General features: G+C 35.5%; 4 protein-coding genes and 1 pseudogene across 14 annotated transcripts; 1 reads left to right on the plus strand and 4 right to left on the minus strand.

Moving 5' to 3' along the window:
• Positions 1-2451: 2451 nt before the first annotated feature.
• On the minus strand, positions 2452-4983 carry LOC140967771 (vicilin Cor a 11.0101-like). Its single transcript, XM_073428506.1, has 6 exons — positions 3984-4983; positions 3646-3835; positions 3479-3559; positions 3115-3384; positions 2693-3020; positions 2452-2606 (listed from the first exon to the last, which is right to left on the minus strand). The coding sequence occupies exons 1-6, from the start codon at positions 4475-4477 to the stop codon at positions 2452-2454; spliced, it is 1518 nt and encodes a 505-aa protein (XP_073284607.1). The 5' UTR covers positions 4478-4983.
• Positions 4984-5273: 290 nt separating this feature from the next.
• LOC140967769 (probable protein phosphatase 2C 51) lies at positions 5274-17901 on the minus strand. 10 transcript variants are annotated; one of them, XM_073428499.1, is made up of 21 exons: positions 17526-17901; positions 17164-17422; positions 16517-16622; positions 16289-16430; positions 15755-16019; positions 15269-15636; positions 14913-14983; positions 13975-14122; positions 13656-13830; positions 12618-12852; positions 11689-12156; positions 11264-11321; positions 11086-11173; positions 10754-10828; positions 9572-9655; positions 8970-9113; positions 8324-8405; positions 7060-7142; positions 6904-6958; positions 6686-6752; positions 5274-5579 (listed from the first exon to the last, which is right to left on the minus strand). In XM_073428499.1, exons 1-20 carry the CDS (start codon positions 17803-17805, stop codon positions 6687-6689), a joined length of 3252 nt encoding a protein of 1083 aa, XP_073284600.1. In that variant the 5' UTR covers positions 17806-17901; the 3' UTR covers positions 5274-5579; position 6686. The 10 variants fall into 10 exon arrangements, 7 of the variants coding, with proteins under 7 accessions (XP_073284600.1, XP_073284598.1, XP_073284597.1 ...); XM_073428497.1 differs by having other exon boundaries at positions 6686-6836; positions 6877-6958; XM_073428496.1 differs by lacking the exon at positions 5274-5579 and having other exon boundaries at positions 5876-6836; positions 6877-6958.
• Positions 17902-18185: 284 nt separating this feature from the next.
• Positions 18186-20659, minus strand: LOC140967790 (calmodulin-like). Of its 2 annotated transcripts, XM_073428530.1 has the most exons (5): positions 20525-20659; positions 19179-19276; positions 18927-19087; positions 18582-18659; positions 18186-18473 (listed from the first exon to the last, which is right to left on the minus strand). In XM_073428530.1, the coding sequence occupies exons 1-5, from the start codon at positions 20530-20532 to the stop codon at positions 18342-18344; spliced, it is 477 nt and encodes a 158-aa protein (XP_073284631.1). In that variant the 5' UTR covers positions 20533-20659; the 3' UTR covers positions 18186-18341. The 2 variants fall into 2 exon arrangements, with proteins under 2 accessions (XP_073284631.1, XP_073284630.1); XM_073428529.1 differs by lacking the exon at positions 20525-20659 and having other exon boundaries at positions 18187-18473; positions 19179-19638.
• A 32-nt stretch (positions 20660-20691) lies between these two features.
• LOC140967789 (2-methyl-6-phytyl-1,4-hydroquinone methyltransferase, chloroplastic-like) lies at positions 20692-23180 on the minus strand. The gene is made up of 3 exons (XM_073428528.1): positions 22390-23180; positions 21615-21921; positions 20692-21144 (listed from the first exon to the last, which is right to left on the minus strand). Exons 1-3 carry the CDS (start codon positions 22968-22970, stop codon positions 20989-20991), a joined length of 1044 nt encoding a protein of 347 aa, XP_073284629.1. The 5' UTR covers positions 22971-23180; the 3' UTR covers positions 20692-20988.
• A 1527-nt stretch (positions 23181-24707) lies between these two features.
• Positions 24708-25676, plus strand: part of LOC140967814 (ammonium transporter 2 member 5-like) — a 2028-nt pseudogene continuing 1059 nt past the window's right edge.

Here is a 25676-nt window from a genome sequence, read left to right on the forward strand (position 1 = left end):
AAAATATATATATATATATATATATATATATATATGCCACGTGTGAACTTAGTATTGGCTGGGTCTCTCTCCATCAAATCAGATGTCATCATCAGGGTCAGAACAGCATATCACGTGACGTCATTCGTCCTTTTTTCACCCTGTTGTCGTATTTATTTATTTTTGACAAGGGGTGGGGGATTGTCGTAGTTTCGGTAAAAATATGAAATCTGCAATAAGATGTGATTGCTTAATTATTTCAGAGTCCATCTAAATAAATAAATCATGCTCAATTATTTTTATAAAACTTTTTATTAAAAAAATTAAAATCTAAGGCATAGAGCTGATATTTCATTCTACATATATACATATATTCTTCAATGACCTTCTAAATTGCATTGTACATATTGCATTGTATGCATCAATAATATTAGTCATAAAAAGGTCTGTACTTGGTCCGGTAACACGTATTTTAAGCGATCGTATGAGAAGCTTGAACTCGACAACAATCAACAACCAAGCAAATGACTCACAAGCTAACTTGAGTTATTTTGCATGCACACGAGAAATTTGGAACATTGTAATGGAATTGGTTCATGTCATGTAATTTCTTTGTAATGAATAAAATGAGTGTGCTTTTGGTGTTAAAATTAAATAGGTATTGCTTGTTGTATAAGTCTGTCAGATGAAACATAAATACACATACATCAGTTTGTGCACACGAGGTACATATACAACGTACTGCCCATCTCTGAAAATCTATTAAATTCGGTTTTTTTTTTTAAAATTTAAAAAAGTCAAATATAAGAAAAATAAAATGTTGATTAGTTATATTAGTATATTACCCGCCCCAGAGGCAAAAGTAAATAAAATGCGATTTTTTTTTTCCTATAGTAAAGCTCTTGTTTCTGGTGCTAAAAATAAGTTGATGTTTGGGTACGTCCAACTTTTATAATTTTGGGAATAAATACAAAAATAGAATATGGAAGCTGTTTGTTTTGTTAGTAGATTTTTTAAAAAGTTTTAAAATACGAACTTGATATTTGTACTTTTTAACGAAAATATCTTTCATAGGATGGTTCATTCGAAATATNTCAATTTTGTATTATATATGGATGTATATCCGATAAGTAAGTATAGATGTGGAGACGATTGATGGACATCATATCAAAATTATATATACATATATTATCTAGTTAACATAATTTACAAGTCATTACATTGAATATACCCAATACATACAACAATATAATATTACGTGAGCGTGGTGTATCAGGTACAATAATGCGTACCATTGCACGTGATTGTACATGCAGCAGTATTCTCTGAGATACTAAATTATCATTAATGATGACTTATTATTATTCAATTGCGTGTCAATATATTCTTAGCCTTTATTTCTATTTCACATTAATAAATTTAGTTATTCCCACAACAAATTTTTCACCGAAATAAATTGATTCGATCCATATTTAAAATGAAAAAAATCTTATTTTCAAAGTTTCAAATATAATATTTTTCATTATTAGATTGTGTGAAATAGGAGATATATCTCAAAAAATTGATATGTGAAATAATCTCATAAGATAATTTGTATTATCCTGATAATAATATCGGAGATCCAATTTAATTAATGTTGGATTGAGCGTGCATGAATGAGAATAATATTGGAATTGGTGACCTCCTGAGAAGTTGTTGTGTGTCAAGCTGCTTGCGTTACTTCACTTGATGTGATTTACTGGATAAACCGTAAAAAAATGATATCAGATCTTAACGAGTAATATTATCTTTGTTAAACATATGACTGACGGTAGAGAAAAAGTAAAACTGACTAACAAAAAGACACGCATATCTACGAACTCATGAGTCTAACAGCCGGACTCATTAGCACTCAAGTACATACACTATACGTTACCACAAATATAAAAAAATAAATTAAAAGCTACAACTTTTATCTTATTGATAAAAGTTTGATTATAACAATTTATGATAAAAATTTTTAAATAAAAACTATAATCAATTGGTGACTAAATTTTATAACCTTAGTATCTATTAATTATTCATGGTTTTAAAAAAAAAACTAGGGGCTACACAACTACCATGCTGCTTATCAAGATAACCTCCTCAAATGATATAGGTGTATTTGGAGGCCCATTGGGCTTTGAGTGGACCCAGAGTAATTAATAGAACACCTACGTCTGGGCTGAATTAGGCTGGGCTGTATACACATTAATTACACACTCCGTAATCCATACAACACACAATGAATATGTCGATACACTAATATATCGATGCATTAATTATAAAAAAAACTGAACAAACACGTACTCTATCTATATATACATATATATATATATACACACACATATACACACACACACACACACATATATATATATATAAAATCTGTGACTTATTGAATTTAATCTCATTATCATAAGAAATATTTAAAATTTATGAACATTTGTTACTTTATATATCAGAAAAGCTCCGGTGCTGCTGGCGAGGTCCCTTGAAGAAGAACTCCTCCTCTTGGCTCCTGAACACTTGATCTACTTCTCTTTCTGGAACTCCAAAAGCCAGCTCCTTTGCCCCTCTCTCTAGCTGATTAATCACGTTTCTCTTCCCTGTACAATACATATATATTATTGTAATATGCGAAACTTAATTCGTATATGGGGAATTTGGTGATAAATGACGTTGTAGACTTTACCTGCGAGTGCGTGTTTTTCGTTGTCATTGGCGTGGACGACAAAGCACATGAGCTGCAGATTCTGATTGTTTGAAGCCACAGCCACGAAAGGATGACCTACCGGTACAACCACCACAGTGCCGCGTTTCAGGCGGGAGCTGATTTTCTGATACCTGGGGGTGCCGCTGGACTCACGGCGGGAGCCTGGCTGCTCGCGCTGGCTGCTGCCTTCGTGGTGGTTCTGTGACAGAGACATCACGTGACACGCCATTTCGTAGAAGCCTGCTCCGTCTTTTACGACACAGATCTTTGTTGCCCTCGAGTTGTAGTATAGAGCCGTCATTGCACCCTAACAATTTGAGGGGGGCAAACAGATTACTTGATTCATGGGGAAAAGACGAGAAACTATCAAGAAACAGCGAAAACAAGAAAGAGGATTTTACCCTGGTGATGTTGGTTAATGTAACAGCAACATCAAGGTCTTGTAGAGACCTGAGATGGCTAGAATCCACTTCGTAGAGCTGTCCAAATTGGTTGGCATGTGTCGGGTGTTGCTCATATATATTGAAAGTGCCCTTCGATTCGCCACCGCCAAACGGCCAGATTCCGCCCTCTTCGTGGTGGCTCATGCCCTGGATTTGCTCCCTGGAAACCTTCAATATCGCACCCTGCCTCTGCTGGCCAAATAACTTTTCTATCCTATCTCTTCTCACCTACGAGAAACACGGAAAATCAGATCACCCATCCCGAGGAAGAGTATTCACTTTTAGGCCAGAAATTGAACGGGTTTATGTAAAAAAAAATTACATTGAATGCGGCTTCCAGTATTTCATTGCTGAAGACCCTGTAGAATGATTCTGGATTCTCCCCTCCAGCGCCGTAAAAAGCCTGTTTAATTCGTCAAAAACCAGTCTAAAACATATTACAGAACTTCATGATATCCATCAATTCAAGAATCAGTACACCTGAATTACCTCAAAATTACCAGGAGTCGAGACTGGCTGCATCAGGTTCGCTAGAACAAGTCTTTCATTCTGATCCCTATTGATAAGATAAGCAGTAGTCCCCGCTTTCATTCTGATCTCTATTGATAAGATAAGCAGTAGTACTACAAGAAAAATGATTTTCTGCAGCACGTCATCAACGGCGTGCTTAAAACGCACGCTGCGGATATTACTTATCCGTGGCGTGCACGCCGCGGATACGTAATATCCGCAGCGTGCGTTTATGTGTGCCGTTAAAAAATTATATAAACGACAGCGTGCATGTAAATGTGCGCCGTTAATATTCAGCGACGGTTTTTTGAAACTACTCTGGCAGGATGCGAACGCGGCCGTGTTGGGTCTGCGGCCCGGTGACAAAATTGTGATCCTCGAACACATAAGGATTTTCCTCGTGTTGCTGCTTCTCTTCTCCTTCTTCCTCCTCCTGTCTCTCATTTCCTTCGTACCTTTCTCTCTCTTTCTCGTATTCTTTCTGGCAACTACTCTGGCAGCGTTCTCTTTGCCGGCCTTGTTGAGTTTCGCAGCTCTTCACACACTCACGCAGCCGCTCGATCGGGCTCTCGCGGTTCCAGTACTGATCCCCTTCACCATAAGAGCCGCCGCCGTCGCCGTGCTCCCTTTCCTGTTTCTGTCTACTGTATTCTTCGTAGCGCCTCACGCACCCTTCCCTCTGCCTCTCGTCGAATTGTTGCTGGACTTTGCACTGGTGTTCACACTGCTTCAGCTCCGGGTCTTTAATCCCGAACGATGAAACAAGCAACAATGCAAAGACCGCCAGACAGAAGCTCTCTTTGGTACTCATCCTTTAATTTTCCTCGTAATTTCTCAGTGATGGAGATGAATTGAATCGCACGTACACTTCAGATTTATAGTTCCCCGAAATGCGTGGGACGATGCCATGCATGCATAATAACAGTTGTCCGCTCTTACGTGTCTCAACAACAGAGAAACTCATCGCCGCGTATTTAGTCCTAGCCATTCAATGTCATATATATGAATCATTTTTTTGGGACTTAATATTATCCAAAATGTCTTACAAATCTAAAATTTATTGCATGAAATTCATATGATACCATTTAGAAAGTTTGAAAAATATAAGCCAATTTCATTTATACTTGAGAATTATTTAAATCGAAACATTATCGTGGGACAGAAAAGTATGAATCAATGAACAGAGGACAAAAGGAGACGCGGACGAAGTACATTGATGTTCAGAAACTGAGGTGCTCTTTGTTTTGGAGTGAAACTAAATTTGATGAACATGCATTCCGTACTTATCACAAGCTCTGCACTAAAAAAATTTCAACGTACCACATGGACAAATACCACAACATAAAATACACATTGTACCATATCTATTGTATACAATCAAATAAACTTAGAAACATAAACTTGAATTGAAAATGGCTTCGCATTGTGTTAAAATGATTCCATTGAAATCGAAATCTACAATTTTAGAACCACTATGAAACGCTAATAGATAATTTTCAATTTTCTTTTTAAAAAATTTGGTAAAGAAGGGATAATATCGAGTGGAAGAGTAAGGATGCAGCATACCAATATACCACCATATATATTATGCGTCACACTAGTATATATACTTTTATAATTATGATTTATATTCAAACGAATGCCATGCTATAATTATACAAATTATTGAAGAACTAAACTGTAATTTAGAAAAAAAAACGAATTAGAAAAAGAAAAAAGACCGTAACACCAAGTTTTTTTTTACCCCGTTACGAGGAAACATAATAAATAGTAAGAGATGCATTTAAAAAATAGTGCAAGAATACAAGATAATGGAGATGGAGTTTCCCAATTTCCTCTGTTGTATAAGTATGTACAATAAATTATGTCGTTTCTTGGCTTCTTCCGCTCCAACCATATCTTCAATTTGGTATCTTGAACATAGAGAAGAATGAATTCGCTAGGTTGTAACGCCCCACCTTTGACGAGCCCCCTGTGTCTCCTGAGTTCACTGTTGCCACTATGCTACACCAGATGAATACCTCTCGGATAATTCTCAACCTTTGATGGGGTGCAAATACCTTTCACCCCTCCCTGTTTATGTTAACAATCGATATAATATATTGTTTTCGTGAACTGATATATATTAAATATGATTTTTTTGCATAAATTTGTTAATTACTAAGGTTATTTATTTTTACTATTGAGTGAATTGTAACGACAATATTGGTTTTCTTTTTGGAAAAAAGAATCAAGCAATAGTAGCTCTTCAAAACCCCATTTTCGCATATATGAAAGTAATTTTCAGGATTTACGAGCTGTTTGTACAACTTCTATCACTAGAGTTTTCGCAATAGTTAAAGACCACTTTAGTTGCCTGATAATTCAAATCCCTCCTATCACTATAGTTTTTGCAAGGATTTAAGCGTCTTCAATTGCCTGATATATTGCAGCATATTCTCTCTCAGAAACAGTTGTAGCAGCTTTTACCATCGATTACTATAACAGCTCCTACACAAGTGTTAACATGCAACCGCCGCAAAGAGTTTAAGCGTGATAAATAACCACTCCTATAAGTTAACCACTTCCATAAGTTATAGAAACCGATTCTAAAAACCTTCTTTTTTTATCACTGGGATGACACATCTATACTACATTAGAAGGTTAAATGGAATTTTGTATGATTTAAAACAAGTGCAGAATGATGCTGATGAGGGTAGGGGCTTCAGATTACACATCAGGTCGCTTTACTAGAGACTACATTAGAAGCCCACCATTCTTTTCCCCTCCTACCTGGGCTGCTTTTTCCTACTACCTTTCTGTTTACGCAGCAGCCAGAGGTCGTGGTAACTGAAGAATCAATTTTGTTTTTTCACAACTAGGGTGGGGTCAACTGACTGAAGAAGCATGGCCGAGAAAGGTGAGAGATCTAAGGGCTCGATGAAAAGATTAATCTCTCTCCACTCATAGATAGATACAAGGACCTTCCCACGAACAATAGAGAACTAGCAGTGGAAACAAAACTAGAATTCTAAGTTACCTCATTTTCCGGAAGCTTGTGAAAAGTAAGGATGTCGAAGGGCATCATCAACATTGAGTCTGTCCTCCTGACATGGTAAAAAGTTAACACGCACACACAAGCATTTTCTCAGAAAAAAATCCCCTAAAAGAAAAGATGGAGATCCCATATGCTCAGTTGAGTTGAAGTCATAATAGTTAAGTTTCCATCACATTAAGCTTTTTGAGAACGAAACTTACCGGATCCCAACGCAACAAATCTCGAAATAAACGCAATGCCAAGACATTTGGAAACCTAAGAAAATTTTAGGGAAAATAGAAGGTATAAAACAACCGTCAACTCATTGGTTAACAAGACATGCAAAATTAAGAGGAAAAGAGAAGCTAAAGACCAACCCTATTTTAAGAGGATCTCTAGCCTTTATTGTATCAGAAAAGAATTCTTCAGAGCACTTCCAAGGAACAGGTGAATTGTAACCCTGCATCCAATTCAAAGCACATCAAACATCCATTATTGGAGTGCACTTACACAATTAACTTTGTAGATGCATGAGATAAATTCATATAATGAAGTTCCAGATATTTGGCATTGGAATAGGCGAATGCAACAAGATCATTCAACGATGACTAGATATAAACAGGATACCTTTAATAAGAATAAGCTTTTGTCCTTGAACAATATTACAAAGCACTTAAACACATTAAAATTAATGTTCCCAGTATATATTAATACCAATAATCTGTAACGGACATACCCCATGTCCATACGCGATACACAAATGGCCGTTTCAAGAAGCAGCCATAGAGGGGTAGTAATTTAAGAATTTGTCCTAAAGATTGAATAGAATAGGATCTTGTTTTATTTATTATTCTTAGTTTGAGTTTTAATGGAGTCTGAAATTGTTATTCTTAGTTTGAGTTTTATTGGAGTCTACGGGTCTTGGTTTGGGATAGGAGTCAGAGGATGTATCCTCAGATTTTGGCTTATCTTTTGGGTTATTGAGTTTGGTTGGAATATTGTGTATTTAAACATATTTTTGGTACATGAATAAAACGATCTAAAGATTTTACAAACAAAAAATGATGAAATTCAGAGGTCGGCAAGGAAGAAAGGTCAAAAGGCCAATATTTCCGACGTGAACGACTTCACCGTTCATCGTCCCGTAACGAGATCCATAAGATATGGACCCCCCCTTGGATGTAAGGGAGCATGCTACCTTTTCTCAATCCGATGGTTATTTTTACAGCGGGGAAACAGAATCATACTGAAAATCCTTGGTGTTGGATTTATCTTAGAGTCCAGAGTATGGAGCCAAGGAAAAGACTGATTCAGCTACGACACAACAGCCTAATGACCAGAGAAATGACATTGGTTTACAATAGATATGTTAGTGGCGTCATCTTTTAGCCATACGGTTCCGACAGCTACTTATTACTAAAAGATATGAATTAGCGAGTAAATAATTTTAAAAGATTCAATTTACATACAAAGCGTATTTCTTGAATTATTAATGGTTCCTGTAGAGCCAAGCCAACAACATGATAAGAGGATTCATCACTAATTGGAAGTTTATTGAGTCAAAAGGGTCAGAGGTCAAATTATCTGCCGTCTTCACAAAATTAAGAAAAAAATACAAGAGAAAATAGTAGGGGAACTCACTCGATCATTTGTATAAAAATCTTGACGAAGAATTGAAGAAGTCCCAGGAATTAGGATGCACAATTCCATGAGAGCTCTAAGTCTGCCATCAAGGAAATAAAAGGTCACTTGAGAGACCAATAACCATCTATCAATGAGGGAAGTGATAACATTAAAAATGTTTGCCATGTGTAAAGCAACAGTTGTCAAAACTGTATGGTGCACATATGTTAGTTAATTATGAAATCAAACGAACAAGCACACAGGAAATGCATAGATCAACAGTTGTCATTGTGATACCAAATTGGTATCCTTTTTTCACCTCAATATTGGTGTATGTTATGATGCATACGTATACGTGTGTATCAGTTATTTCAAAATGACCATGTAAATTATCTGATAGCAAAACAGCCACGTCTCAAAAAATTACATATGCTATTTACTAAGAAATTGAAAATATAGGGAAAAGCACCTTGTGACAGATGTTTTCTTATTCAATTAGGCCTGACAATTTAAAGGTAATATATCTGAAATCATTCAGTCAAATGTGTAGTGTGGAAGCTGAGTCATGATTATTACATGTAACAGATGCCAAATGACGCAGTTCACAATATTACTTCACATGATTCATAGTCGCAAAAAGTTAATAATAATGATCAGGACTTACTTGTAAGCAAGCTCTTTCAAGTTATCATTCCAACCTTTCAGGTGCTGATCTAAAAGTACACGTGTTATAGAATTTATCTGAAACACATTTGGCGATCCTAAAATCAACTCCAACATCACAATGCCAACACTCCACATGTCATACCTATCCAAGAAAACAGTTTATTGATGGAAGTAAGATAAATTTAATCATCTTATAGTGTTCCAGAAAAATCATGCAATTTTGAGGTTTAAAACCAATTCCTTTCAAAAGGCTGTATTTTTTTAGAGGTATGGGCTCCGATTCCACATTTTTCTTTCAAACAATTCATATCAATTCCCACAAAGGAGAAGTTAATTTATCTACTAATTATAACTATACATAGTTCTTCAGTATCTTTTTATGCAAGTGGGGAACTCTAACTCAGGCCAACAGATTGAAATAAACACCTTCCATCAACATTTCAAGTCATGAATGAAAACCATTAATTTCCACAAAAAATGGGAATCCGCTCGTCAGGTGATTCACTGTTAATTTAAATTACGCCAAACCAAAAAAGTCAATTAACAAATTCACTGATGCATACAGTATAGCTTATTGAACTCCACAGAAAGTAAGCATACTTCACTGTGATGCTCGACGGCCATTTGTACCAACTCACATTTAGAAAAGCTTCTGGTGGAGCATAATCGACAGTTTGTTCAGCGCTGAAAGATAGAAAACAAACATATGTCAATCATTCAGCAAGAAACAGAACAATTGCTTTTGTAGACAAACCACGTGAACAAGGAAGGCGGTAAGGATGAGCTGACATGTCAACATATCTCCCTAAAAGTGTGGAAAGATGGGAATAGAACCTCAAAGATTAATAAAATGAAACCAACATAAAAATTTCCATAATTTGGACGGTATAAATTTTTCAGTGTCGTAAATGGCGGTAGGAAATGGCAGTAGGCGGTGGCGGGAGGTATAAAGTTCTCAGTGTTGTAAATGGCTGTAGGAAATGGCGGTAGGCGGTGGCGGGGTGGTCAGTGACCTCCTACTGCTTCGGCCGCCTAGGCTGTTGAATTTTTTTTACATTTTTATACATAATTATATATAATCATATAATGCAAATACAAATAATCGTAATTCATTATGTAATACATGTAATTAATGATGTGTATGGATAAATAAGCTTCATACAATGCAATACAATTAGGGTCTTGGAAGAGAAAATGTACGAGTGTATTAATAATGAGGCAGCCGGTTTGCGGCGGCGGCGGTGGGCGGTTCGAGGCAGAAGGAGGCGGGAGTTGTGGGTGATTGGGCTGGTGGGGATATTATATTTTAGAAGAGAAAGTATATTAATAATTAGGGTTCATTAAAATATTTTATTGACTTTGATCGCCTCCCACCCATGCTCATCTTTTACCGCCTAAAGAAAAGGCGGTGAGGTTGACGGACGCCACCTGCCTAGGCGGCCGCCTCAGTTACCATTTAAAACACACAAAATCTATCTCAAATATAGAAAGATGCTTCCAAAACAGTCATTGTCTCATTGAGACAAGGAAAGTCATGAGTGACGTGCACAAATGGATAAACCTGAGCCTCATCTTTGTGTCAGCTTATTAAATTTGAAGCCTCTTCTTCACGCCATGGTGGGCTGTTTTTTTTTTTTTTTTTTTTTTTTTGGGGTGGGGGGGGGTTACTAAATGATGTATAATCAGACATCTTTGAGATACTTTAACAATAACCTGCCATTAATAATACAACACTGCTGTACAGAAGTTGGAAGCAAAACAGCAAACTGGTTAATATAATACCTAGAAGGTCCAACAGATCCATAAAGATGCTTCACAGTGTAATCATCCACTGCACTACCAAAGTCAATAACGCGCCTGAAAAATTGATAGAAAAAGACATGAAATGTTGTCAAACAACCATGAAGGTTTCAAGCCCAGATATCAATGCTGAACAAACAAGTTCTATTTGAAGATTTATCAACAGGACAAAAAACATCAGATATTTATAAAAGTTATGACATACCGACAAAATGAAGAATAAATTAAGATTGGATAGCATGAAGTCAAAATTCGTTATTTCTGATAAACTAGAAAAAGGAGGAAAAACCACGACGGCATATAATCAACAGTACATTTTTGTTGTGTAGCTCTTATCTCTATTGGGGCTTCCTTGCAAACAACTTCCAGAGTCCTGATCCTCAAAGCAAATGACCATGTTTTCTTGCAAGGTAAATCAAATGACATCGTTCATTAGTATCATACCATAAAAACTACCAATAGTTAATGCATAACGATAAGTGTATACCTTACCAGGTTTAATATCCCGATGAGTGATATTCCGATCATGGCAGGACTTCAGTGCCAACAACTGAAAACAAAAGGAAGCATGTAAAGAGGCTTGATGAATAGACATAAAAAAGGTAAATTCATATATCTGTTTCAGTTGTATTTCCTCCCGAAAGTACAATTTTATAAAAGTTATATTTTGGTGTACATGCCAACAACTGCAAAGACTTCACTTATGATCTAGTCTCTCCCAAGAATTTTGCACTAACTTTAAAAATGGCAACTTCAAGATACCACTATAAAATTCCTTTCTCTTCTCGAGGGTGGCTTGTATCGCATAACACATTTACAATTGAAAAACATGCCAAATTCAGTACTATCAAAAAATGTTCACATCCCCGTAACTATAATGTGATTAAATCTACGTTAAGCATGTTCAATTAGCATACCAACTGCCAAATTATATTACGAAATTCCTCTTTGCCTTCTTCTGTTGTCTTCATCCAATGCCACCATTTTGATGGCCGTAATACCTGAACACGCTTCCCCTCCTCACTTCTTTCTTTGCCGGCATTGTTTACCACTTCTTCAGCAGTGTAAATGAGTTTTGACAATGACACACCTTCATGACGAAATACAAGCCATATTTCATTAGAACGTGACTCAAAAGACTCAACATATCTTGCAATATGATTCAATCCTTCTTCATAGACCACTCCATGTGGTCTCTTTTCCTCGAGAGGGATACCCTCGAGATTCAAAGAATCCTCCATTTCTAGTATAACTGATTTTGTCCAGACAAAATCTGATACTTCTGTAGCTAGTGAACCTCGAATACAGTGAGAGGCATTTAAGAAAACTTCGCCAAAGTATTTCTCTCGTAGTCCACTCAAGTAAGCAGCAATTCCCCTTTCCACCTGTTAGCGGAAATCACATAATGTCATAAATCAAGAATTCAATAACCACGTAACCGAGATAATTTTCATCTTACAAAATCATAATGAATATCTGCATTGTTACTTAATACATAACAGAGATGCCAACAATCACTACACCAATTCATGAATCAAAATCTAACATCAATGAAAACAGTGTGATGTCTCTTCAGTTGCATACTGTTTGCCTTCCCAGAAAGAGTAAAACTAAGCCCAAAACCAATAAAAAATAACTCTTGCATCGACTTTTCAGACAATACCATAGCTCTTCATTAAAAAGATTTTTAGGATATTAAAATTATCCAGCAATTTCTCAGCAATGATGACATTATTCATACTATTACAGCATGCAGGAGAAGCAAAATTCTTTACAAAGAGAGAGCAAAATTGTAATGATGTGATAAACCCCATCTGCAAATAACGGTGATATTGTGAAATTTTACCATTATCCTCTTCAAAATGAACATATTTTCATCAGAACGCGTGGAGTTGCAATCCTCAGCAAGTGAATTTCTATGTAGCTTTTCATTGCATGCCCCTAAAGTATCTTTGCTGGAGAAATTATTTTTATCTCCATGGCTCCATTTTCCATCTTTCCCAACATGAGAAATATTCAAATTGAAGGCAAGCCAAACTTCTCCATATGCTCCACAGTCAAACTTCTTCTTTAATATGTATCTAAAGACAATATATTATATTCAAATATCAACAATCAACATGGTCCATTTTCAAAAAAAAAAAACAATCAACATGAGGTTGCATCAGCGAGAGAGGCGATTGATGTTAGAGAGCCAATGCAAGACAACTTTCTTGACAGCTTTGATATTGCCTAGAACAGAAGGGATAATCCATAACATTATTTGATCCAGATCAGATCAATAGAAAAAATCGAACGCATCATCACATGGGAAAACTGTGATTTTCTTGACAACTTTGACGTTTCCAAAATGTGAGCATAGAGAATTCACTCTCCAGAATCCAGATTCTATAAAAGGAAAGGTGAGCCCTGCTAGTAATAACAAACCGGTGCACTTACAATTATCTCGAATTCGCTGTACTAAGGCATCTCAAATATCTGACATTCCAATTATCCACAAAAACTAGGTACAAGCACCAGTAAAATTCCCGGACAGTGACAACTCAGGAAACAACAGATTGAGTCCCTGTTATGTGAGGCAAATTATCGGTTTGAAGAAAGGTTCTGCACATAGGGCTTCCAAACCATAAAGATGATATGAAAACAGTTTAAATGATAGCTCCCTATGCACTTCTTAAACAATCTTGTAATCATATCAACAAGTACCAGTTCATATAACAATTCCAATTACTTGATCAACAACAGCAGCAACTAAAAGTGAAAAATCTTTTATCCTCCACTCAGGCATATATGCAAGATCAACAGCAGCAACTAAAAGTGAAAAATCTTTTATCCTCCACTCAGGCATATATGCAACAGGACAAAATGTAAGAAATAAATATACCGAGAATCTGATGCCGCGTTCTCGTTTTGACCAGTATAATGAAAAGGAATAGATTCTAGCAAACCAAGAAATCTGGAAAAACTATCAGAATTCACACATTGATCTTTATTTTCATCAATAAACATTCCAAAGTGGGCGCAAATATGGTGATCATTGTACAAATCTAAAGGTCCACCTGCACCAGTAATAATAGAAGGCATTAAATCATCAATGATATCGAATCAAACAATATTATGTAATGAAAGATTTTAACAAGCCCATTTACAATGTTTGAGAGCATGGGGATGGAGTTTTCATAAAGAAAGACTATACAACGTACTCCAGTTAAAATTATCTCCACCAGGTAAAGCATGTGCCAAGTCATAAATAGATTCTTGGTCATCTTTATGAAGCCAAAATGTGTAATCATCATTTACGTCAAGGTTTTCAGACAGATAAAAGGATCCAAAGTTGTGTTTTCCTTCTACCTGCAGCAAGAGTAATTATTCAACAACCATTCTTCATTTGAGTAAAACATTGATCTGTCGCTTACAAATAGAGAATCCAGAATTCATAGACTAAATCTCTCATATTTCATTAAAACATTCATCTCTAAACATTATTGCTCAAACACTACATGAAACTTCCTACCAGCTAAATTGCAAACCTTAAACCAATAAGAATGGCAAAAACTTGCTAGATACCCTTTGGCTAAGAAACATCGAACAGAAATCTCACAATAAAGGAATTCATACAAATGCAAAATTGAAGGAAAAAAAATTTGTCTTTCTACGCAATTCGCTATTTGGAGATATAAATAGAAGAGTCAGAAACTAATAGACCAAAAGTAGCCTGACTTGAAGTTATCATGCATGTGTTGAGAAAACTAAAGCTTTAATCTCAAACATATCATGAAGGAAACCAGATATCAATGTAGCTTAATCAACCAATTTGGAACTAAAGATTGCACGGTGATGATGATTCCGATACCAGTAGAGTTGGAGCTATGAGCATAACATAGGGCTTGGTGAATTCTAGCCCACAGTAGCTATAATAAGGTTCCATGTGGTAGCTGAAGTTTATTTGCATAACTAGGACGTTCCACTCACACAGTAACATGAAAGCCTCGGATGAATTGTGTGCATTCATAAAGCAATGTGCCTTTTCAACTTGAGTTGATATATATGCTGGAATACAAATAGGAAGCAGACCAAAATAGAAAGCGAGGATCAATTGAATACTTTAAGTTAAATTACTAGCTATTAATATGATGCTTACCAATAATCTATCAAACTTGGCACTAACTGGATGATGTTGTGTCTTTATGAGTATTGAAGTGTTATCATTGGCTAACAAAATGAGTAAAGCATAGATTAGTACATCTGAAAGACTGAAACAAAGGTCGAAGAACACCAGTTGAGATTCAAAAACGTAATGTGCAGAAGAACGTAAATAAACATAAGTTTTTACGCATTAGAGCATCAAAATCAGTAAAATTACTCAGTTTCCGAAATATATATCTTGTCTATCGTTAATCTATAGGAGGTTTAACTCATATGATTGAAAATAGTTGATTTTACCGTAATTATCTCTGGGTAAAACACAATTCTTGAAGTGCTAAATAATAAAATCACCTGAAATTTTGTCAAGATGTCTTTGATATCCTATAGTCGAGTAATCAGATTTCACTGATTTATGACACCAATTCCCCCGCAAAGTTTCTAAAGTATCAAATGTTCTGACAGGAAGGGTTGTAGCTGCTAAATTATCCATACTTCCTCTCTCAAATGCGGTATTGACAATACAATCAGCTAATGAATTAGAACATGAAGAAACAGGTTCTGGAGGCACTGTGACCTGAGAAAGTGGTTCCCATAATAGATCACAAATATCTTGGGGGCTAAGCTTTTCAAAAACACCATCAGAAGCAGCAACCACATAGCTGTCATTCGCAGTCAAAGGTTGCCAATCTGTCACCTCAGGAACGGAAATTACACCATAACTGTCCACAAGCTAATGGTTAAATAAAATGCCAAATATTTTCCAACTCTTTTGTTTTAGATATACAAGATGGATTCTAAAAAAATTATTAGAAGAACAAATTATGTAAATCAACTAACCTTTTAAAGCCTATGTCTCCGATTGCTCTGGATACAGCCAACTGGCCATTCACACGAGCTACACCAGCCCACATCGAAATATGACCGCCAGCAGATTCCACTCGAGATCTTTCATCATCTCTGTCAGGGTGGTGATCATTTGTCAGTTCTTTAGCGATATAAAACATCCATCCATTAGAAGCTTTTGATTTTAAGCGATGGTAATCCTTTAATGATGGAGAAGCATCAGTACCTCTTCTTTGCCTGACTATCCTGAATACAGTTGCTGCAATTTGTACAAACATTTAATTTGAAAATTTTAAATTCTCTAAACTTGTAATTCTCCTTGTAAAAAAATCAAAGAAAAATCCTTTCAGTGATGTTGACCATTAATTTATATAAAAAACGGATGACATTATTATCCGAAAATGAAATCATATTTCCTACTAGGCCCAGATTTTAAAAGACATGAGAGTTAGGATCTTGCTGTTGTTTTGGAACAATATTCACTAACAAACTGATTTTTTCAATTGAGGAGGCAGAAAAGGGTATGACCTTTAGCCTCAAAAGGAGACTGATATACTTCAGAGCATAAAAATGACTTTGAGTCTCCGACATTGGCTACTAGAATTTGAGTATCAGCTAGAAGTACCACAGTAGCTGTAGTGCCAGAATTCAGGTTGTGCCTACGTGCATCCTTTAAAAATAAAGTGGACAAGATAAGGAATAATGAGAATCTAGTTATTTAAGAAAATTTACTATATCCACATAATAATTACTCACCTCAGAAAATGTTGCATCTATATCATGAATTGCCCTCAGCAATGCTTCCTTCAATATTTCAAGGGGGAAAGATCCATCTAATATAGCAGATATTGTCACCTGGAACCTATATATAAATTTTAATTTACATCACAAATCAACAGGCAAGGAAGAAAACAAAAAAAAACTTCTAACTGCAATCAATCATTAAGGATAGAGAATGTGCAATCAAAACAAAGCAAATAATATGTCCACAGCTTAAAATCCACTGAAGCCATAAAATATTATTCATGAATGGTACCCAGCACTATATATATGTGTGTGTCTGTGTGTGTGTGCGCGCGCGCACATTTTATTAGAAAAAAACCACCAGCAACATAAACTCTTTGCCACAAGTGGATGTAGGAAGAAGAGAACAAAACGATATACTTGAGCAATTGAAAAAGGAAAAACATTTCAAGAACCTTGAATATGGTTTATAGATAATGATGTTAAAAGTTAAAATAGATTCATAATTTTCAGATTACTTTACCAACCGTCCTAGGATACTCGACCTAGTCACCAAAAAATTTCTCCATCTACCTCATATACGTATTAGACATACAATAATTTTTTTCAGTAGTCGACTTATAAAACTCATTTCTCAAAAGCATTCGAAAAACAAAGACCTTCCAAGATCCAATATCTGCCTGTTGGTATCATCATTCCACTCAATCTTGCGGAAAGCGGGAACATTTTCTCCCTTACCCGGTAGCAGCCAGACAAAATTTCGTGATAAAATCGAATAAGTGGTATCGAGAAGAAAATAAGTATGCAACATGAAATACTCCAAGAGCAAGTCCGAGGCCATCTGACTCGCTTCTGAACCGTTATGCCCATCGAAAACGGCCATCATTCTAACATTGATTTCTCTAACCCCCTTAGGACCTGCGGCAACAAGAAGAAAATCACCAAGAAATGCCTACATAATACTGCAGCAAAAGAAGAAAGTTATATATATAATATATTCCAGTCATCAGCAATACTCAACCGGGGAAAGGAATGCGAAGTTCGAATGAGCAGAGAGTTCGATCCTCCATGGTCTTGCGGCGGCCTCTAAGCATCGCGGACTGGCACGTGGCGCCGGACGCTTGGGTCTCGGCGCCGGACTTGAAAGTAGATGGCTTCCAACGAGGACATTTTGGGGATTGAAACACCGCTGGCGCGCCGCCTTCTCTGTACACCGTCAGGCACGTCGGAGATTCTCCGGCAATGCCGAACACAAACCATAAAATCAGGATGAACAATAACGAGGATTCGCCTGGTCTCATTATCCTAATCTGAAATCAAACCGTTGAACATAATCGCTCGCTTCGATGAAACATAGGATTTTGATTGAACAATAACGTGGATTTGCTCGGTCTCAATAGATATACATAAAGATTTATATCATATCGGGATAATTATGGAAATAAATTATTATTTTTGTTATGGTTATATTATTTTAATATTAATATTTACTATTTGTGGATCCATTTACTTATTTTTATTTTATATTAAATAAATATATGTTATATTAAATAAATACATGTCTAATATTATTTAAACTTTAAATGATAAATATTATTATTATTTTTTAGCAGATATCCTTTGGAAAATGTATTTTCAAAAATTATGTCTGCATTTGAAGCTAGCAAGGTTGATGCAATTACATCTACAATCTTAATTTAAAAAGGAATATTGGACTTGGTAATACCAATACATGGAAATAAATTACACAACCAAGACATAATTATGTTATTTTAAACAAAAGTCAATAAATCTATGGAAAAAAAAAATTACATTAATAATAATTATCATTAATTAATTAAGTTGTCATCATCCTAGCAAATTCTTCATAACTAACAAGGCCATCTCCATCAAGATCAGCCTCTCTGATCATCTGTTCTGCTTCTTCATCTGTAAGTCTTTCTCCCAAATTTATCATCACGTTTCTCAACTGCTCATTTATTTAAAAATTAATATGAAGAAAATGTCAAAGCGAATTTAATGGATATTAATTAAACATTGTAATAATATAATTAATGAGTGAAGAAAATATGTTCACCTCAACGGCAGATATGAATCCATCTTGATCTCTATCAAATACTTTGAATGCTTCTTCTAGCTCATCCGCCACACTTTCCTGTCGATTTATTATTTATATAAACACTATCAGCTAATTTTCATAAACTTTTATCGATTCGAAGTTTACATTAATATTGTACTTCATTATTGGAATACTGTTGTTTTCAAGCTAGTTTAAATTATTACATATTTCAAAACGAACAAAAAACATTACCGTGCTTAATGTATAATATATATGAAAAAAAATCAATCAAGGCCCGTGATTTGAAATTAGAAGCAAAGATTTTGTGTATATATATATATATATTATGAGTTTGATAATCACCTTCATTTTTCTTGCCATAATGCTCAAGAACTTGTCGAAACCCACAGCAGTGCCGTCTCCATCTGCAGCAACCTCCTTCATCATTTCTTGAATCTCTTCATGCGTTGGATGTTCATTCAAATATTGAATCGCTGATGCCAATTCTCCCACAGTAATCAGCCCTTTTTTAAAAAAAAAAAAAAGAAACCAAACCAAAATTTGAATATAAATTAATAAAAGTAAACTAAATACATTTTCAAGAATTAAACTGACCATCAGAATCTTTGTCGATGAGGCAGAAGGCTTCCCAGAACTCAGAAATCTCCACTTGTGTCAATGAATCAACCATTTTTTGTAAAGAACTCTCAAGTCTGGTATAATATATACGACTGTGTATAAATAAAAAAAAATAGAGGAAAGTTCTGAATTTACGGAAACTTTCGAGTTTAATAATATGGTACATATTTCTCTACTATATAAGAGAGCTCGGCGATTTGCTTGAGTGAAATAGATGTAAAGTCAAACACCATAGGGTGGAAAAATTATTTTCAATGTTAAAGACTGGAATTATAAATTAAAGTTCTTTGTATTTTTTGAGTCTAATATTCAATGGGTAGACTTGAATGGGATGAATGACACCAAGAAAGATTTCATTTTAGTCTAATGTATTATATCATATCATATCAATGCTATATATAATAAGGAAGTCAAATAATAAAGACAAAATAGTGTTTTTGTGTAATTTTTAGAATCCCAAAATACTTTTTTTTTTCTTCAATTAATTTTCTTTCCTTTTTGAGAAATAAATACCTTAAAAATACACAGTGTGTGTATTTTGTATATGTATATATGTTCCTCGTCTTGTTATTCTAAAGATTTTAGAAACAATTTATAAGATACAACGTGAGACTTTCGAGTTTGCTTTTATAATGATTAAGCAATACGACAACTAAGTGTTATATTTATATCTTGGAACTAATCCACAATATCATTAATATAGTCTCTTGGGCATATTAATCTCCCTAATAAACTCAAATTTTTTATACACATTATTTTTTAAATAAAACATCTTTTTATTTCATTAAAAAATATTCCCAAAACTCAATATAATTGTTCATGTCATAAAAATATAAGTAACGTTATAAAAAAAGTGTATATGTAACAATAATTCATACAAAATAATTTATAGTGCAGAATCATGTCTAGCGTAGCAAAGAAACAAAGAGCATTTGCGTTGCACATCCATAATTTCTAATTTATTTATGCATATACGCAACTAAAATTTAAAAATTATTATTTAATATATTAATTTGACTAATGTGTATCAATTAGGCTATCTGATTCATGCAGCGAAAAATGTTTACAATAAATAATAAAATTATTTAAAAATCCAAACTTCACCAATTAAGTACTTTAAGCACATTTCCTCGTTATGACCATTTCTTCCGTTATTTTGGAAGAAGCCATTTATGTTCTGACGAATCTAGATTTTGTACAAGACTGGGTCATCTTATGGCAAATATTTAAAAATCATGTCTTGACTTCAATTAGTCAACTCGGGCATTCAATCAACGTGTAGAAAGAAACAATCTGAAGTTCAAACTGGCTAGCGGGCAAACCTTAACATTCCAAATCCGATTCAAAACACTGGTTCGTGAGCTCGGGCGAGCTTTTAGCTAGACACGTCGTGATATTTGTGAGCATCAACCAGCCCAAGATTCTATATCAGTTTCAATAAAAGGTCGAGTTCAAGTATAGAAACTGAAAACCATTCCAACAAAAGAAAGACAGGCATGAAAACTCTGCAAAACGATGGCAAATAGAAGCTTCAGATGAACTTTTTAAACGTCTTTTTGTGCAGAATACTCCACAGGTACGAAACAACGATATACCATGTTTGAAAAAACTGAGTTTACCGAGCTCAATTCTTGACTGCAAAAACAAGAAGAAAATGTATAAACTAATCTGCAAGCTGAGAATTGAAACAAACTAGTTTATTGGGGTTTGCCAATCATCTTGAAGAAAGGTCCACAGGATGGATTGAGGAAGGGTAAGCTGGACCAACATGTTTCCTTAACACATCCTATATAGGTTGATCTTTCGGGACAATTTGATCTTTGATCCACATGTAAATCGGAACCAACACGTAGTAAGTTGCTGCCATCACTCCAAGAATGAAGCGCATAAGAAACACAAATGGATTCACTGGTTTTGACACGTCCTCTGCTTTAGGGCCAAGCTGCAAAGAAACACACAAAGCAAAAGGAGAAGTGATTCAAGATTCAACACTAAAAAATCATTGTGATCTCTTTAAAAAATAACAAGGAAGAAACAAAAATAGAAATCAGTGGGCATTATTACATATATCATATAGAGTACCTAAATATCAAGCAAAGCTCCAAGCTTCGCACATAGTATAATTTCTGTTCCATAGCCGAAGTTTAATTGACCCGAACAATGGCTGTTTGATACTCTAAAACATACTAGATACATACTTTGGACAACTGCAGAACTCAGACTTTTTGGATACCAGATGTTATTACTTAATAATTTTGCTACATGAATTCAAGGTTCATAGATTTCTAGCATCCACGAACAACTCAGGCTAGTTGTCAACAAATTCTACACAGGAAAGTAACAGAGAAAGTTGTTTCAAAATAGGAAGCAGAGTTATAGTTTTGAAAGGAGAAACATAAGATGAAAAATTACCTTCAAAGGAGAATCCCCAGATGCGGGTTTAATGCCTGTAACAGAACATCCCATGATAAGCCCATGCCTGCGAACCCCACGATACCATTTCGGACCAATCCTCTTCAGTCGAACATCCTTAAATCCCGCCTTTTCGAACCACTCAATGTACTCTTCCTCTTTTGGAAAAAGCATCCAAACATCTGCAAAGAAGCGAGACAACCAAAATGTAGGATACACAGGACCAATTATGCAAGCCTTCCCCCCGAGTCGAAGAACTCTGTAAGCCTCCTTGATTCCACGCTGTGGGTCAGGCCAGTACTCGATACTGAGAAGATTCACAAAATCAAATAACTTTTATGAGATTTCAAAAGAAATATTTTGAGAGTTTATATGCAAGCGCTTTAACAATTATGCAACTACACCAATATTTGCCTAGCTTTTCATAATTCATGTTCCATCAACCGAAAATTTTTCATTAAAAGACACGACGCAGAACCTTCAATTCACAATATCCAACATAACCGTTAATGCCAGATGTACACAGAGCCTTCCGCATACACCTTTACAAATAGCAAAACTAGGAACTAGAGAACAAATTAAAATATACCAGTGGAGTGGACATCTTGATAAAAAAAAAATAACTTTTGGTGCTCAGACATAATACAAGGATAACTTCAAGCAACAACATCAGCAACTGAAGTTTCAAGTACTCAACCCGATAGAGCTAAATATCACCAAGAGCCTTGTAATCAACGAAACATAAACGACAAACGTGAAAAATTAGATAATATACCTCCCAGCGGAAACATATCTATCTACCGAATCAGTCAAAAAAGGGAGATCCTCAGCATCTCCTTCAATTATCCTGCATTCCTTCAGGGCCTCCTTCTGCTTAGCCTTCGCAAGCTGGTGGGGAGACTGATCAAGAATAGTCACATTCTTGGCATCCACATGCTTCACTATCCCCAAAGTCGTAAACCCCGTGCCTCCACCAACATCAACCACAATCAAATTCCTGTTATTCAAATCCGCTGGCTCTAACGCTTCATCTCTCATGTCTTCAGTCCAGTGCCCAGGGTTTATCACATGGTCATACACAATTGAGAGAAACCTGTAAAACCAGAAGGCTTCTTTCTTGTGCTGTATGAATCTCGGCTGTGACGCAGGCCTCGAGGCGGAGGCACTGCATTTTGGGACGAGGGTTGTCCTGTTCTTCCTAACCCCGATTGAAATATTCCCACAAGGAACTGAATTTAACTTGAGCGAATTCTTGCCATGAAAATCTGAGCCAAGACAACCTAACCCTTTCGAGGGCGGGGAAAAATTTCTGATGTGTGTAAGATTTTCAGCTCCGTTCAGCATTGCAGAAGCCATTAAATGACCAAATTGAAAGAACCCACGAGGAAAAAAAGTGACCTTTGAGGATGTCTAACTAAATTTGAAGCATATAAGCAAGACCCAAGAGCGAAATCTGCCTAATTCTGCTATAGAGACGGGGTTTTTTCTGGGTCAGTGTGAAGTGAGGAGGGGGCGATAAGAACCACAACGAATGCCTCGAGTATCGTACAGTTGGTCGGTTCTTTAGCCACTAAAATTAAATATATTTTATATTAAATAATTGAAGGGATGGTAATTTTTTTCTTGGAGATGCCGAGATGAGAGCGATGCAAGTCACGTGACTCTGAATTATACTTGAATTTTGTTTGAGAGATTCAAAGAATGAGATAACGAAACAGCGGAGACGAGGAAGATAAAGCCGAGCCCAAGTGTAACCAAGGACGTTATTGCATTATTTGAGCTGAAAATACAGAACCAAACCAGCAAAATAGCCCAGCCCAACAAGAAAATAAGCCATATTTGTATCTTGAACATAGTCGTCCATGTGGGCTTTGACTATTGACCGTTTAAATGATACGATAAAATTCTCCTTTCTGCCTTTTTTCCCTCATATTAAGCTAGTATCAATATTTGTAATTAATTATTCGATTCATTTCATAAATTTTTTCTTTAGATATATTTCATAGGATTTTTGGAGAAACCATTTTGCTTTTAACTTGGTAAAAGGGAAATCCGTAATTCCAAAGTCATAATGTGATTCCCTGTTGCAAGAATACTAGAGAATGTTCATATTTTTCAAGAATATACCATATAATTTCTACTATATTCTCACATATATATAATACATTTTCTCCTCATCCATTCGATTAAACCAACATTTTAGAATAATCTTGGAATTCCCTTTTTAAAAAATGAAAGAATGGCTGAAGATCATCCAAATCAATTAATTATGTCAGCAGATCGGTTAATGAGATGCTAATATTAGGTTATTATCTTAAAGTTGTATTCAATGATCTTCACATGTGGGTCCAATCAAAAGATAATGTATTCATATGGAAGAATAAATATAGATTATTAGATATATTATAGACTTGAGTTAATATCCCCCAAGACGAATTTTTCTACATTACATATCATGAAATATTTATTCTCTTAAAATTTTAATTATTAGATTATTAACATGTGATATCAATTTTTATTAAATATAAGAGAGACACTGATTAATGGTGTTGGGATATCGGTAGATGATAGACTAACTCTATAAAGACGTGGTATTACTTAAATGTATTTATCATTCGATTCTAACGTAATCACTACTATATAAGCGACTAACGAATCATCGTTAGATTTATCAGACCACACATTCAAGAACAGAAAAAAAAATGGCTTCCATTAATTCGTTGGAATGCTCAATGCACAAGAAATTAGACAAACATGTCCTATATCCTCAAAATTTCACCGCTTCATTTCATCTTGTTTCAATTTCATATTTGGGTTCTCCGTCCACTTAAATACTTGCAAATCTGTTTTCCTGTGAATCTTCTTGTGAAATCACTCATTTACCCTCGATCAACGACGTTCTTATTGTCTAGAACCTTAGAAAAACAAAAGTGTTTTCAGCAAATTAACTCAAACTGTCTACGATCCCATCTCCATGGCATGCAACAAGAGCACAAAAAATATAATGTCTGTGTCATGCTTATTATAGCTTGCATACATTTCTTTCGTTAGGGGTTGTTTTTCAAACACTTCCTGAGTTTCTGGCGTGGAAAGATGGGTCGTCCAAAATACTCCTGGCTACCATCAAATCTCCAGCCTCATGCATGACGCGAATCCTGAATGGATGAACAAACGAGACAATGCATGGCAGATGACAGAGGCCACAATGGTGGGCTTGCAAGGGCTCGGGATATTATACGGCAGCATCGTCAAGAAGAAATGGGCCGCAAACTCAGCTTTCATGGCGCTTTACGCCTTTGCGGCAGTACTCCTGGTTTGCTGGGTTGGCTGGGGGTATCAGTTATCATTTGGAAACTCGTTTTTGCCTTTTCTTGGGAAGATCGATGATGCATTGGATCAGCATGTTCTGTTGGAACAGGCGTTCACAAGTTATAAGTTTCCGAACGCCACGATGGTGTATTTCCAGTTTGTTTTTGCTGCGATCACTTTGATATTGATTGGTGGTGCTTTGCTTGGGAGGATGAATTTTATAGCGTGGATGATGTTTGTGCCTCTGTGGCTCACATTTTCATACACGGTCGATGCATCCAGTATCTGGTGTCCGAATGGTTGGTTGAGCAAGATGGGGCTTATCGATTACTCCGGCGGATTCGTCATTCACTTCTCTTCTGGTGTCGCAGGTTTCACCGCAGCTTTCTGGGTAAGCACCATCAGACCAAATCTATCTAAAAAATTAAATTTGTTTTACCTCTTCAAATCACTTTAATTTGGAGTTATTTTTTTATAATATATATAGGGAATGATTATTATTTTCAACATGAGTGCTATAATAATCCAATATCGGGAAATTCTTCTTTGAGCGTGAATATTCAATAGTAACTAACGTTTCGGAGCGTGATGTATAATCGTTGTTTTGTTTCTATTTTATTTATTTATTTATTATTATCGTTTTTCCTAATTAATTTAGGTCATAAAATAAGGATAGTTTTATGTTTTAAATAAAAATAGAAATAATATAGTGGTTATGAAAATTGATAGAAGTCGTACCATGTTTAATATATA

The sequence above is a fragment of the Primulina huaijiensis genome, unplaced genomic scaffold, assembly GCF_012295235.1.
Source record: "Primulina huaijiensis isolate GDHJ02 unplaced genomic scaffold, ASM1229523v2 scaffold28027, whole genome shotgun sequence".
NCBI lineage: Eukaryota > Viridiplantae > Streptophyta > Magnoliopsida > Lamiales > Gesneriaceae > Primulina > Primulina huaijiensis.

Bases quoted from the DNA above. Each gene is read 5' to 3' on its own strand.
- LOC140967789 (XM_073428528.1), bottom strand. From the start codon at position 22,970: ATGGCTTCTGCAATGCTGAACGGAGCTGAAAATCTTACACACATCAGA. The intron at 21,922-22,389 runs GTATATTATCTA...GAATCTTCTCAG, and splicing joins AGATATGTTTCCGCTGGGAG to TATCGAGTACTGGCCTGACC. The intron at 21,145-21,614 runs GTAATTTTTCAT...GTTTCTTTGCAG, and splicing joins CTGGGGATTCTCCTTTGAAG to CTTGGCCCTAAAGCAGAGGA.
- LOC140967769 (XM_073428497.1), bottom strand. From the start codon at position 17,805: ATGAGACCAGGCGAATCCTCGTTATTGTTCATCCTGATTTTATGGTTT. The intron at 16,431-16,516 runs GTGAGTAATTAT...TTATTTTTAAAG, and splicing joins TAGATGCAACATTTTCTGAG to GATGCACGTAGGCACAACCT. The intron at 14,123-14,912 runs GTAAGCATCATA...CTCTTGCTGCAG, and splicing joins CCAAGTTTGATAGATTATTG to GTAGAAGGAAAACACAACTT.
- LOC140967771 (XM_073428506.1), bottom strand. From the start codon at position 4,477: ATGAGTACCAAAGAGAGCTTCTGTCTGGCGGTCTTTGCATTGTTGCTT. The intron at 3,560-3,645 runs GTAATTCAGGTG...CGAATTAAACAG, and splicing joins CGACTCCTGGTAATTTTGAG to GCTTTTTACGGCGCTGGAGG. The intron at 2,607-2,692 runs GTAAAGTCTACA...TGTATTGTACAG, and splicing joins CGAAAAACACGCACTCGCAG to GGAAGAGAAACGTGATTAAT.
- LOC140967790 (XM_073428529.1), bottom strand. From the start codon at position 19,368: ATGTACCATATTATTAAACTCGAAAGTTTCCGTAAATTCAGAACTTTC. The intron at 19,088-19,178 runs GTCAGTTTAATT...TTTTTAAAAAAG, and splicing joins CATCGACAAAGATTCTGATG to GGCTGATTACTGTGGGAGAA. The intron at 18,474-18,581 runs GTGAACATATTT...ATAAATGAGCAG, and splicing joins GATTCATATCTGCCGTTGAG to TTGAGAAACGTGATGATAAA.